The 14,756-nt window shown below is 41.1% G+C and overlaps 1 protein-coding gene across 10 annotated transcripts in view; it reads left to right on the plus strand.

The window, feature by feature from the left end:
• The window catches only part of KLC1 (kinesin light chain 1), a 186,044-nt gene that overhangs the window by 24,941 nt on the left and 146,347 nt on the right, over window positions 1-14,756 (plus strand). For all 10 annotated transcript variants that reach the window (XR_012717252.1, XM_075282668.1, XM_075282666.1 and 7 more), the window contains exons 2-6: window positions 4,344-4,605; window positions 6,160-6,390; window positions 10,563-10,641; window positions 11,450-11,675; window positions 12,914-13,001. Coding sequence is in view for 9 of the 10 variants with exons in the window: in XM_075282666.1 (XP_075138767.1) it covers window positions 4,344-4,605; window positions 6,160-6,390; window positions 10,563-10,641; window positions 11,450-11,675; window positions 12,914-13,001 (886 nt within the window). In the remaining variant the exon portion in view is untranslated. The remainder of the gene's footprint in view (window positions 1-4,343; window positions 4,606-6,159; window positions 6,391-10,562; window positions 10,642-11,449; window positions 11,676-12,913; window positions 13,002-14,756) is intronic.

Here is a 14,756-nt window from a genome sequence, read left to right on the forward strand (position 1 = left end):
GAAACTGGCACTATATGGCAGTAGCAAGAAATGAGGGTATTTATAACCCCAATATATTCTTTGAATTCCCAGTCAGACAATGGCACTGTATACCAGTAGTAAAAATTGTGGGTGCACGTAACCCCAATATATTCTTTGAATTCCCAGTCAGAAACTGGCACTATATGGCAGTAGCAAGAAATGAGGGTATTTGTATTCCCAATATACTCTTTGAATTCCCAGTCAGACAATGGCACTGTATACCAGTAGTAAAAATTGTGGGTGCACGTAACCCCAATATATTCTTTGAATTCCCAGTCAGAAACTGGCACTATATGGCAGTAGCAAGAAATGAGGGTATTTGTATTCCCAATATACTCTTTGAATTCCCAGTCAGACAATGGCACTGTATACCAGTAGTAAAAATTGTGGGTGCACGTAACCCCAATATATTCTTTGAATTCCCAGTCAGACACTGGCACTATATGGCAGTAGCAAGAAATGAGGGTATTTGTATTCCCAATATACTCTTTGAATTCCCAGTCAGACAATGGCACTGTATACCAGTAGTAAAAATTGTGGGTGCACGTAACCCCAATATATTCTTTGAATTACCAGTCAGAAACTGGCACTATATGGCAGTAGCAAGAAATGAGGGTATTTATAACCCCAATATATTCTTTGAATTCCCAGTCAGACAATGGCACTGTATACCAGTAGTAAAAATTGTGGGTGCACGTAACCCCAATATATTCTTTGAATTCCCAGTCAGAAACTGGCACTATATGGCAGTAGCAAGAAATGAGGGTATTTGTATTCCCAATATACTCTTTGAATTCCCAGTCAGACAATGGCACTGTATACCAGTAGTAAAAATTGTGGGTGCACGTAACCCCAATATATTCTTTGAATTCCCAGTCAGACACTGGCACTATATGGCAGTAGCAAGAAATGAGGGTATTTGTATTCCCAATATACTCTTTGAATTCCCAGTCAGACAATGGCACTGTATACCAGTAGTAAAAATTGTGGGTGCACGTAACCCCAATATATTCTTTGAATTACCAGTCAGAAACTGGCACTATATGGCAGTAGCAAGAAATGAGGGTATTTATAACCCCAATATATTCTTTGAATTCCCAGTCAGACAATGGCACTGTATACCAGTAGTAAAAATTGTGGGTGCACGTAACCCCAATATATTCTTTGAATTCCCAGTCAGAAACTGGCACTATATGGCAGTAGCAAGAAATGAGGGTATTTGTATTCCCAATATACTCTTTGAATTCCCAGTCAGACAATGGCACTGTATACCAGTAGTAAAAATTGTGGGTGCACGTAACCCCAATATATTCTTTGAATTCCCAGTCAGACACTGGCACTATATGGCAGTAGCAAGAAATGAGGGTATTTGTATTCCCAATATATTCTTTGAATTCCCAGTCAGACAATGGCACTGTATACCAGTAGTAAAAATTGTGGGTGCACGTAACCCCAATATATTCTTTGAATTCCCAGTCAGACACTGGCACTATATGGCAGTAGCAAGAAATGAGGGTATTTGTATTCCCAATATATTCTTTGAATTCCCAGTCAGACAATGGCACTGTATACCAGTAGTAAAAATTGTGGGTGCACGTAACCCCAATATATTCTTTGAATTACCAGTCAGAAACTGGCACTATATGGCAGTAGCAAGAAATGAGGGTATTTGTATTCCCAATATATTCTTTGAATTCCCAGTCAGACAATGGCACTGTATACCAGTAGTAAAAATTGTGGGTGTATATAGCCCCAATTCTATTGCTAGGGGACTTGCAGGGTATTTCTGGGGTGAAGGTGGGGGGGCACACCGTTGGAACGGGTATCGGGGTATATATCGGGTATACGGGAATACACTGACAGTGTATTCCATTCAGGATCCTGGGAAAGCTGGGTTGCGGCGATTGAGCCCGTCAGTGCCACGTTACACTGACAAGCTTCTCCCTGGAATTTAGCTCTTATAAGAGCTGTTGGTTGTCTTCTCCTTCCTATCCTAGCCTGTCCCTGCCTACCCAGAATCTAAGCCCTAGCTAGCTGGACGGAAACCTCCGTCCTCGGTGAATTGCAAGCTCAGAATGACGCGAAGCTGGGCGTCGCTGTTCTTTTAAATTAGAGGTCACATGTTTTCGGCAGCCAATGGGTTTTGCCTACTTTTTTCAACGTCACCGGTGTCGTAGTTCCTGTCCCACCTACCCAGCGCTGTTATTGGAGCAAAAAAGGCGCCAGGGAAGGTGGGAGGGGAATCGAGTAATGGCGCACTTTACCACGCGGTGTTCGATTCGATTCGAACATGCCGAACAGCCTAATATCCGATCGAACATGAGTTCGATAGAACACTGTTCGCTCATCTCTAATCTCTATTGATCAGGGCTCTGGTTCTTCTCAGATGTAAATAGACCCCTATCCAGTAAGTTATCACACATGTTAGTACTAAATCCAATGTACAGAATGTGCCATTAATGGCTGTACATAGCATGAGTAATAAATGCCTAGTAGATGTTTGTATGGTTTAGTTTCCCAGTATAGTGCGGTATTCATTTATCTTGTAATATTTCATTTATTTTTTTGGCACTGTAATAGAAGTGAAGGAATAACCACTTTCTATGAGAGGGGACTATCTTATCTGTTGCTGGAACACGGAGGTGATACTATTTCAGTGGTCCTCAGCTTTATAAGATCTCCCATCTCATGCATGAGGAATATGTAATTCTGGAAAATTGGGTTAAATAGGATAGTTAACAGAAGAGGATTGTAGAAAATGTATATAGCGTGTGTGTGTACTGTATACTTCTGCAGAACTAGGAGACTGTTACAGGGAGAGACTGTATTTTATTACGTTATGTAAGTGTCAGCATAATAAATAGAGGTAAATGCCATAGTTACAATGCAACTATAATATAAAAAAAAAATTGGACTATAGGTAAACACCACAATTGGCCTTTTGGGTAAACATACAGAATAATGTAATGTGATGTTGTCACGATGGATACCAGCCTAAAAACAAACACTATTATAGCATAAAATAGAGCAAAAATGATAAATAACACTGCTGTGGATTGTGACCTCATCAGAATTGTATCTATGTTTTGTATCTATTCTCTTCCCCATGCTATTGTTATTTAACTAGCCCGAGTGTATGCCAGGAAGCTTTTTTTTTTTTTTTTTGTCTCCTGTATAAATCTGTATTGTGTGAGGATTTTCTAGTGAATGGAGATCTCAGCTGCTCATCATGACTTCTGCTTTCTTATTCCAGCCTAACTATAACGTCCATTTCCTTAATCCTTAGTAATTTCCTATTGCAGAATCTAAGCTTGGATACATTCGCTGCAATGGAGATTTACAAGAGTCTAATTCTTTCACTGGTGTCCTTCCAAGTGTCTTGTGATGCCCTTCTGGTTTTTGGCTCTGGAGGTTTTTTTTTTGTTTTTTTTAACTCTTGATTGATTTTATTTTATTATTGGGTTGGAAATGTTAGATTTTATCGTACAGACAGCATAAGACACAGCGCCAGCACAATCACTTGGGTGGCTTCTGATTTTTATTTTCTATTTTTAGGCTTTTCTTTCCTCTGTCGTTTAACAAACTCAAATAAAGGTTAGACAGAAAATCTCAGACTACAAAATCTTATGGGGCGCAATATTGTCCTACAAATTAAACTTGAGCCTTTGGTAAGCTTTACACCACTTCTGTCTGTAATCATGCATGAAACAAGGGTTTATTGCTTAAAAATAGCAGACAAAGTTGCATGAGGGTGCAATAGAAGTTAGTTTCCCAGAATACAAGATGAAATGTGTTGCATTGCAAATATTTACCTGATTGAGAAATGTGGATTAATCCAGAAATATGAGTGAACAAAGTAAAACCACACTACATGAGGAATAACAGCGTAACCAGATTTATTTGTGACTGGAATTATTCGTTCTGTAGTCTGTGATTCCAGAACATCCATTTGCCCCTGACAAAGTGAATAGCTATGTTGGTGACTTGGTCTGGGGATATGTATGCATTTGGTTTAGGCCTCATGCACACGACCATACTTTTTATCTGCAATTGTGGATAAAAGTATGGACCCATACATTTTTATGGTACCATACACACATCCATAGTTTTTATGCATGCGTGTCTGGGTTGTAGAAAAGAGGTGCAAAACATAGAGCAAGTCCTATACAGGACTGTATTTTCAGCTCTGTCAATTCTTTTGAATGTAATGTTCAGTAAATCATAGCTGACACACTGATTCCAATCCATGTGTCCTCCATGTGTCCTCCGTACAACACACTGTGGTTTGTGATTGTGATTCTATGATGGTCTTCTCTTTGCAGAATGTATGACAACATGTCCACGATGGTGTTTCTGAAGGAAGATAAGTTGGAGAAACTCACTCAAGATGAGATCATTTCTAAGACCAAACAGGTGATCCAAGGCTTGGAGGCCTTGAAAAATGAGCACAACTCCATCCTGCAGAGCCTACTGGAAACACTGAAGTGCTTGAAGAAAGATGATGAGAGCAACCTGGTGGAAGAGAAATCCAACATGATCCGCAAGTCTCTGGAGATGCTGGAGCTTGGGTTAAGTGAAGCACAGGTAATTACATGCTGCACCACCCTACCACACGTCAGGGAATATGTAGATCTGTAGCAGCTGCTGGGTCACTCAACCAGTTTTTCAGATGGTATATACTTCTTAAATGTCATTGTATTACATCATACCTTGTGTATATTCTTATACATTTCGAAAATGACAGGGTTTCAGATTTGATTTTTGGCCTCTTGTGACTGCAGATGCTTGTGTAGTCTGCCCTTATATATCCGTCACTGGAACTATCTAATATAGGTTGAAGGGAAACGGCACTGAACACAAAAAAATTAGTTAAAAGGGTCATCCCCCTGTTCCACCTCTATGTAGTTTACTGGGATAGCAAAATGCAGCATTCAGCCAGCTACATCAGTCTCATGGACTTTGAACAAATGGCAGCATGCACACGGGACCGATATTCTATTTAAAATAGGTTACATGGGCCCTCTTCTCATGGTCGGTGATATCTCTGCGGTGGATTGGTGGTAGGTGACAATCATGAGACAACCCTTTTAAATCTCAGTTTTTCACATCACGTCATACACTCAAGGTGAGAGGAAGCTGAGTTGCAAGACCTGCGTAGCACCAGACTGGGAGTGAAGCTAAGCATAGTATAAAGAAAAAAAATCTTCAATGTTCTGTGGATTGTGGAAACTCCAATGTTAGATCATCTCTGTGTAGAGTGGGGGCTAGTTCACACGGGGCCAGAGGGGGCGGAATTTGGAGCTGAATCCTCCTCAAAATCCGCCCCCTCACAATAGAGGTCTATGCAGACTGCTAGTGTTCTTTTTTCCATTAACTGTTTGTTCCCGCTAGCGGAAAAAAGAAGCGAGCTGCCCTTCAGGCGGATTCAGCCACGGCGTCCGCCTTGCGACAGCACCTTCTGGACTAGGTCCATTCATTTGGGCCTAATCTGGAGCAGAAAGCCGCAACGGAATATGCACATGCGGAATCCCTGTGTGAACTAGCCCTTACAGCTATGACATAAAGGGGTTATCAAAATGAATGTCTTATACATGACTTGAATGACACAATTGGTATTACACTGCTTACTTGCCATACTTTCTGTATCTCATGCCATGAAGCGGAAAGTGCTGATCTGTGGGGGTCTCAGCAGTTAGACTCCCGCCAATCTAAAATTCATGTCCTATTTTATGAACAGGACATCAGTTTTGAAAATCTGGCTAACCCCTTTAACCTAGGCTTCCCTGATCTGCCCATAGACTTTATGGCTAAAGAAAACACTCCCCCTGTTTCACCATTTACCACCCAGTAAAGCTGTAGCCAACCATGCATGAATAGGAACCACATATACTTGGCTGCCTTCTGCTCGGGCTAATATATTAGGTTCTCAAGCAGCTCACACCCCTCTTTTGAAGTTAGTATGTCTAAGTCACTGAAAATATTTAGATCTCTAGCCATTAGTAGGTTACTAAATTATTTCGGCTTTATTCACACTGTAACTGGAACCTACAGTATGTTTTTATTTTACTCTTTAGATTGGAGTGTTGGAATCTCTGTAAATATGCTGGCTTCTTGTAATTCTGTTGCTTCATCCTTTAGGTTATGATGGCCTTATCGAACCATTTGAATGCAGTTGAGTCTGAGAAACAGAAACTGAGAGCCCAAGTCCGAAGGCTGTGCCAGGAAAATCAATGGCTGCGGGATGAGCTGGCCAACACACAGCAGAAGCTTCAGCGCAGTGAACAGTCTGTGGCCCAACTGGAGGAGGAAAAGAAACATCTCGAGTTTATGAATCAGCTGAAAAAATATGATGACGATATTTCTCCATCGGTTTGTAACATTAATATTTCTTCCTCCTCCCCTTTAATAAGTTTAGTCATAGACCTCCTAGTTAGAAGTCTTCAGTTATTGCACGTTTTTAAAAAGTGACTAGAAATAAATTGAAAATTGTACTTAATTGTAGATTTACATTAGTCACTTTAAGGCCGGGACCCCACGGACTGGAAATGCCGCGATTTGTCCGCAGAGGAGACGCTGCGGGAAAAATCGCAGCGTTGTACAGTGCAGGCAAAGTGGATGGGCTTCATGCGGAAAAGATTGCTGCGATTTGCAAAGCCGTTGCGGCATGTCAATAATATCTACAGAAAACGCCGTCGGCTTTCCCGTAGATATAATGTTAAGAGAAAGTCCGCAGAGGAAAACTCTGAACTTTCTATTAAAAGGGCTGCGGAAAGAACCGCAATGCATTCACGCAGCAATTCTTCCTGCATTGCTTTAGTGCTGCAGATACGGCCCGTGGGGCCTTAGCCTAAAGAGGACATTTCACCATATCCACCAATACATGTTCTTTGCTTCTGATAATAGGTGCCACTCCACTGACTGGAATTTTCTTTCTAGCCTCCACCATCCCCGGGCAACACCTGCAGGTAGTTTTGGTGTCTGATGTGCGATTTCAGCTCTGTAATGTCAGAAGAGCATTGTCAGGCCGGCGGGAGGGAGGGGTGATTCAGAGCTCCAATCAGAGGCAACCAGTGTCAGAGCTCAGAATCGCACCACTTAACTGCTCCTACCTGACACCGCCTTCCTGACAGTACAGAGACTAACTAGCATATCAGGCACCTAAACTAACAGCAGTGATTGTTCAGGAGTGGTTGGTGCCAGAGTCAGTGGAGCAGCACCTATTATTTCATGTAAAGAACTGGACTTGTTGGAGGTGGTGCTCTTTAAGTTTCTTTGTGTCTCCTTCAAAAAATTGTGATAACCAAAAAATGAAATCTGTCAAGCAGGTACTGCAATGACAAATGTCAGTATTGTGCACTGTTCCAGTGTATTTAGTCTCTGAACTCTCTTTCTAAAGGGAAACTTGTTTAAAGAGAATTTAATTAATTTTGGGCATTAAACCCCCTTTTTAAAACCATCTATGCCCACGTTTTTTTAAGCAAACAAACAACCCCCTCCTCTTTCCCAAATTTTATTCTTGCCTAGAGAGGAGTCCAGGGAGTCTCATCAGACTCCCAGTGTCTGTGCAGTTCTTAGTCAGTGAAGCTGAGGATGTACACCACGGCTTTACTGTGCATGTACCCGAGGTTTGATTTATGCACACTGAGGCAGAGATGTACTCCTCTGGCTTTATTTGAAGAACTGCGTTGTGAGTGTGAAGTTTTGTTTGTAAAAAAATTTATTGCAGGCATGTATGGCTTTACAACAGCGATTTGGGACCCTAAAGCTCCCAGTCTTTCAGGACCTGTGGGTTCCTTTTTAAAAAGGTTGTCTGACTTCTCAATATCATTTATATAGACTTTGAAAAATGTTTACCACTTATATTTATTAAAAAAGCAAACCAAAAATCTGTTGAAGATTTGGACAGTTCCACCTGCTGGTCAGAGAGTATAGCAATGTACACATCCACGTAATGAGCTGGGTACACTTACGCTGGGTTCACACCAGCGTTAGGTGTCCGTAGTCAGGTTTCCTCCTTCTGCCGGCAGAAGATGGAAACCTGTTAGACTTGGTCCGGCCGTGAGTGCCGGTGAGCGTTTTGAGCTCTCCGCGGCAAAACCGTTTTTTGTTTTTTTTTTAAACCGGACACAAAGTTCTGCATGTCCGACTTCGTGTTCGGTAAAAAAAAAAGCAAAAAAAAAAAACTGTTTAGCCGCAGAGAGCTCAAAACGCTCACCGGCACTCACGCCCGGACAATTTTCAAACCCATTCAAATGAATGGGCTTGAAAAATGCCTGCAGGTTTCTGTCTCCTGTCCAGTTTCGGGCAGGAAACAGAAACCTGTATGAACGGAGACCGGGTGCAGATGTGAACGAGCCCTTAGACTTGCTCAGTAGCTCTTCTCATAACCCGGTCTCTGAGCAACCACTAGCAAAAGCTTTCTGCTCTTTGTCAGGAAAGGAGAGCTCCTCTGCAGTAGCATTGCAGTATAGCTGAGAAGATGTCTTCTGCAGAGAAAGTAAGAAATAGACTAGATTTTAGCTGCGAGACAAAAAGAGACTAATTCTTTCTAAAGCCAATTAGAGCCCAGGACGTATTAGCAGTACAAGGGTTTTTTGTGGGTTGTTTTTTTCTTTCCTGTTGGTTTTGTTTTTATAGAGGGGCTTGCATTTCAGGACTTTTGGTATAAAATAATTCCTGGTTAACCACTTCAATAATAAATAATAATTGTACATGTGGTAGGAGGATAACTGCAGATTTACATTGACCTTTGCACATGATCTACTTTAGCTTGTCAATGATGCCTAACATCTGGATGCTTTGGCCAGTTGCCCAAAAACTGGATCCAGTCCAATTTGGCTTATTCTATGCTTGGCACAATAAAAGCCTTGCCATTACGCTGACCTTTAAACTATATATTTACCAATTGTAAAATTGCCAATTAACTTAAAACAAATGTCCTATAGCTTCTAAATGATGTCCCCTACCCCACCCCTAAACCGGAGAACTCCGCATGTCAGATTGGGGGGGGGGCGGGGCTGTGTTCCATATAAGCATAATGCACATGCACTCTATTAGATTTAGCACTTTTACTGTGTGCATAAGTAATGACTCCATTTACCAGTATGATAGACCAGGTGGTGAGGCCGAATGCTGCGAACCACGGTTTACGCTGTTACTGTGGGGGTCAGAATACATAATTGATGAATGAAATGCACCAGTTATCCCAGTCAGTTCCTCTAAACTCACACACTGGTATCTATTATTAATAGAATAATGGATACAGTTGTGCAAGCTAATTTGCTGTTATCTGCTTTCCATAGGGTGAGTGATATAGTACTGTAATATGTATGGACAATCAGATTTGTGATCAAGCCTGTTTAACCCCTTCCTGCCCGCACCATGTGAAATAACAGGCTACTGGCATGGTCCTTGTTCTCAAAGCTCAATAATTTCCACACCTTCTTCTTTTATATGGCTCTCTATTCTTCTGCACATAATGCAAAGATTAGACTAGAACCCTGACATCCTGATCCTGTGCCGTGACAGGGAACTGAGATCTTCTTCCTGGTCATTAAAATGTCCTCAAGACATTGCTCACATTAAGCGCACTTTTCCAAGATGCATGAGGTGTTTCTACATTCAGGCGGTTGCTAGGGAACCCTGTGACGTCATTTGGGGATAGTTGGGAATACATAGATTCCCTGTTAAACCTGTGCGCCCGTAGTGAAAATAAATACAGTAAAATGTAAAAAAAAAAAAATAAAAAGCATATCTTTCTGAGCTCACCATTTTAGGTATTCTCTACATGACAGTCATGGCATCAGATGGTCAGACATTAATATGTCCAAGCATAAAATAATTATTGCTGGATGTGGTTGTTGGCAGTCAGAGGTCAACCAGAGACTTGTTCTTATAATGTGAATTAAAGGGGTTGTCATTGGTAGCTTGTCTTTAGAATAGGTCGTCAATATCAGACGCAGGATCTGTCCTTTTCCAGCTCCATTTATTGTGTAGTTTCAGCATCAGTGGCTGCTCTGAACAGCTGATCTGTGGGGTACTGGTTATCTAACTCACCGCTCCACTGATTCTGACACAGTTGAGATTTCTTCTCTAGCCCCTTCTGTAATAATTACTGTCAGTTTAGGTGCCTGATATGTTATTTAGGCTCTGTACTGTCAGGGGGGTGAGGTCAGGCAGGAGCAGGCAAGAAGTGTGATTCTGATCTGACACTGGCTGCCTCTGATTGGAGCTCTGGATCATGCCTAAATGACATATCTGGTACCAAAACGCAAAGCACTCATTGCTCAGGAATGATGGGACCTAGAGAGAAAACTCCTACTATACTGGAATCAGTGGAGCAGGGCCTATTAATAGAGGCTAAGTACTAGAGTTGGTGAAGGCTGTGTGAGGTTCTTTTTATATTTGTTTTGTGTTTTTCATCATAAGAGGCTCATCTGAAGAGAGGTGTGTTTTTTGTTTTGGTTGTGTGGGTTTTTTTTTTTTTTTTTTTGTAGGTGAATGTAAAATGTTCAGTTTGGTTTTATTTTTTTCTCTTTCAGGATGATAAAGACAGTGACTCTTCGAAGGAACCTCTGGATGATCTTTTCCCTAACGATGATGATGATCAAGGGCCAGGAAGTAAGTAGCATTTGGATTGTATTGAGAGACGGTTAGATGGGCCATATAGAGTGCCGATTCCCAGGTGTAATTGCAGTATCTACCCCTCATATACTGTAACTACTGAAAAACTATGTCACATTACAAGAAGGATGTTCACAGAACCTGGATAAAGAACACAATTTTGTCTTACCACAGAAATATAAGCAATGTGATGTCACATTAAAGATATAATCAGCATATTTCAAGGGGTTAATGATAGTCATGTTAGTAATGAATACAGGAATGGTAATCATCGTGATATCACTATACTGGAGTAATGCACTTATGTTGTCACAAATAACAACAAACTTGGTGGTGTCACAGTAAATGGAGAATAAACCCTGACATTATATGGAATGGATTATTACACACAGCGATGTCACAGTTTGAGACTAGTCCCCATAGTGGTGATATAGTAAAAGTTTGGTAAACATGGTGATGAGGACCATAGTGATGCCACATCTTACTAAAAAAGCATTTTAATACAAGGATAATGCACATAGTGATGGGACAGTGCTGCATGATGTTACACTTCAGAGGTAACACAGCAGTAAAGCTAAAAGAGAATGCACACAGTGATGTCACACTTTAGGGATAATAAATGATGTCACTGTGCAGGGAATATATACTGTACTCTACAAGCATAAATGATTTAAAGCGACGTTTTAAAACCTGTGACTACCCTTATAAAGGAATGAATTAAACTACGGTGTATCTAAACCATTCAGCATACATTTGTCCTCAAGATTTATACTAAACTTGTTCCAATTCTGTGTGATATTTGCAGTACAACAGCCTCACAGTAGTGCAGCGGCTGCTGCCCAGCAGGGTGGCTATGAGATCCCTGCACGATTAAGGACCCTCCATAATCTGGTGATACAGTATGCATCCCAGGGCAGGTATGAAGTGGCTGTTCCTCTTTGCAAGCAAGCTCTTGAAGACTTGGAGAAAACCTCTGGCCATGACCATCCAGATGTCGCCACAATGCTTAACATACTGGCTCTGGTATACAGGTAAGGGGAAGAGATAGGTTGCGAGAGGGTTCACATTATTATTAAATTATTGGTCATTAAATTCAAATTGCATCAAAAAAAACTTGCCCAATAATAAAAACATATAGTGAGTTAATATTTGTTTAAATGTTCCTGGTTGTAGCATACTAGGTGCAATTTATACAGGTCAACCTACAAATTGCAAATAAAGAGTTAACGGGTCTAGGTTCAGAATATTGATGAACTATCTTCAGGAATGGTCATCCATATTAGGTCAGCAGGGCTCCTACTCTTGGCAACCCAATCAGATGTTGGAATGGGCTGCTTTTTGTGAGCAATGTGTCCTCTTCATTGTTTACGTGCATGCTGTCTGCATAGTAGTGCAAGGTAGAGGCATCATATAAGACGTGCACACTACCGTAGTGTGTGTTTGTTTTTTTTCCTAATACTGTTCAAGAAAACTGATTCGTATTCCGCAAAAACTTGCTCATGGGGTTTTCAGAGTCATGAAATTAATTTGTTTAATGCAAGAAATTGCATAAAATAATAATAATAATCTTGGGATAGGAGATCCGTATGAGATTGGAGGTCTGATCTAACCGGAAGCAGCTTGTTCTATACACAGTGTAGTGGCCCTGCTGCGCATTTGGAGCTGAGCTACAATTACTTTCCAAAGTAAAAGCCAACAGTATGATGCTGACAGACACTGTCTTAAAGGGGTTGTCCAAGTCTTCAAACTAATTACAGTACCATGTAAGGCGACTACACTTTCCAAAGATGCCTTTCTTATTCTGTGTTGTAGCTCCATTTCCATGATGGATTAAGTATTTTATTCTTAAGAAAATTAGCTGAAAAGTCCTTTTGGGACATTTCCTTTCTTACTGGGGCTTCTCTCTCTGCTCTAGATAACTGACATCTACTGCCTCCTAGCTTTACCCCTATTGCTTGAGTGACATCTTAATGTCACTGATTGCCAAGGTTGCTTTGTTGATAAATATGGCTGCTATCAGGTGGTGGTCTGGTTGCAGCACAATCGCAGTTGGTGCTGTGGCGGCTGGTTCTTTCACTTGAGTAAATGATCAGTGGCTTTTCCTTACTACCAGTTGCACTGTAACTTACAGAAGCCAGTGGTCACTCATGAGAACAAACCTCTAATACCTAAGTGAAAGTCCTGGCTGTCCCGGCACTGTCGCAGACCGCACACTAACACAGCTGTTGATGAGAGAAGAGCACTCACCAGTTTAATCCTTATATTCCAGGGACCAGAACAAATACAAAGATGCTGCCAATCTGTTAAATGATGCACTAGCTATTCGTGAGAAGACCTTAGGAAAAGATCACCCTGCGGTCAGTAATATATTCTGATGTTTTGTGTATTTTTAACCTCCCATCCAGTCCCTTCTAATGTTTGCTTAAAGTGTTAACACTAAACATTAAACTCAACAGGAAAGATTTCTAATGACCTGGCTGATGCCTAGAAGCAGCAGGTAGGGTTCTACGGACGCCATATGCCAATCATCTCTAATAAGCACCACATGCAGAGTTCTCTCCATTAAAGCAGCGGTCCTTTACTCATACGCTTGTTACTTCGTGTGTATAAATTTTTTTGCAGATTTATTACAGAAGTCTGTTACATTCATCTGAATGAGCTTGCAGAAATCCAGGTGCTTGCTGCAGAATTATCCGATTTACATGAATGAAACAGATTTTCTGATTGCAACAAATCTGCATTACAACTATTTCAAGTTAAAGAATTAGAGAAAAATAAGAAAAACTTGTCTGATTTCTTCCAAAAAAAAAAGAGCCACGCCTGTCCACTGCCTGTGTACAGTATTGCATTGGTTATGTACAGTATTGCAACCTTGCCCCATTTTCTTCACTGAGGATGAGCTGCAATACCAGAAACCATCAATGTTTGTATTTGGCACAAGGAGAAGGCAGCCCTGTTTTTCTGATCCTGGGTAACCTGTTTGATGGGGAAGAAGAGCTGCTGCTTTACTTGAACTGTACTGCTGTAGATTGATGATATTCCATAGGCTGATTCTGTTCATGTATAATCGGCATGGACTTTCACAATGAGCGATGAACAATGTGTAGATGCCAAGTGATTCCATAGCTTTAGTATTTTAATGGGAATACAAAAAATTACTAAATCGGGAACAATGTGTTTTAGAATGCTGTGTATTGCCATTCCCCAGTTATTCCACCTGGAATTGTAACAATTGACAAGTGGAAGTTACACACACTCAGGGCTCATTCACATCTGCGCCCGGGGTCTCTGCTTTCAGGTTTCCGTTTCCTGTCTGAAACTGGGCAGGAGACTGAAACCTGCAGCCAGTTTTCAAACCATTCATTTGAATGGCTTTGAAAAGTGTCCGGCTGTGAGCGTTTTGTGCTCTCCGTAGCTAAACTGTTTTTTTTTTTTTTTTTTTTAACTGGACACAGAGTCAGACATGCAGGACTTTGTCTTTTTTTAAAAGAACTGTTTTGCCGCGGAGAGCATAAAAAGCTCACCGGCGCTCACGGCCGGACTCGGTGTGACCGGTTTCTGTCTTTTGCCGGCAGAAGACGGAAACCTAAGTACGGAGACCGAACGCTGGTGTGAACCCAGCGTCAGACACTGCCCACACTGACTTGACACTGTCAGACTTTATTGAAGCACACTATATTGGCAAGGGAAATGGTAATCGGCAGTTGTCAAGGTAACAGTATTTTTTTTTTAGCAGAATACCAGAGGTACAGCACAGTGCTGAATTCTACTAAAAGATGCACTTAACCGTTATTGTCTGGAAAAGCAAGGATTTACTAAAACAGACATGCCAGGAGAACTGCCAGATCCACTTAGGAAATAAATCATGCTTACTGGTGTGGGCATGAATCTGACTTGCGGGCATTAAGTTATGTTTCTTCATTTCTCTAATAAAGTTGTATAAGTGGTTGGTAGCAATGCCAGCTGTTCTGCTGATGCCCGACAAGACCAATCTTGTAACGGCTAATTATAATAGGTGGTAGCAGTATTATATGAATTCACTGCTTACTACACCTGTTTGGCAACGTGAGTTTATTTTTCTGCATTTGATATACCCACACTTAAGTTCATGC

Source organism: Leptodactylus fuscus, chromosome 7, assembly GCF_031893055.1.
Source record: "Leptodactylus fuscus isolate aLepFus1 chromosome 7, aLepFus1.hap2, whole genome shotgun sequence".
NCBI classification, from domain to species: domain Eukaryota; kingdom Metazoa; phylum Chordata; class Amphibia; order Anura; family Leptodactylidae; genus Leptodactylus; species Leptodactylus fuscus.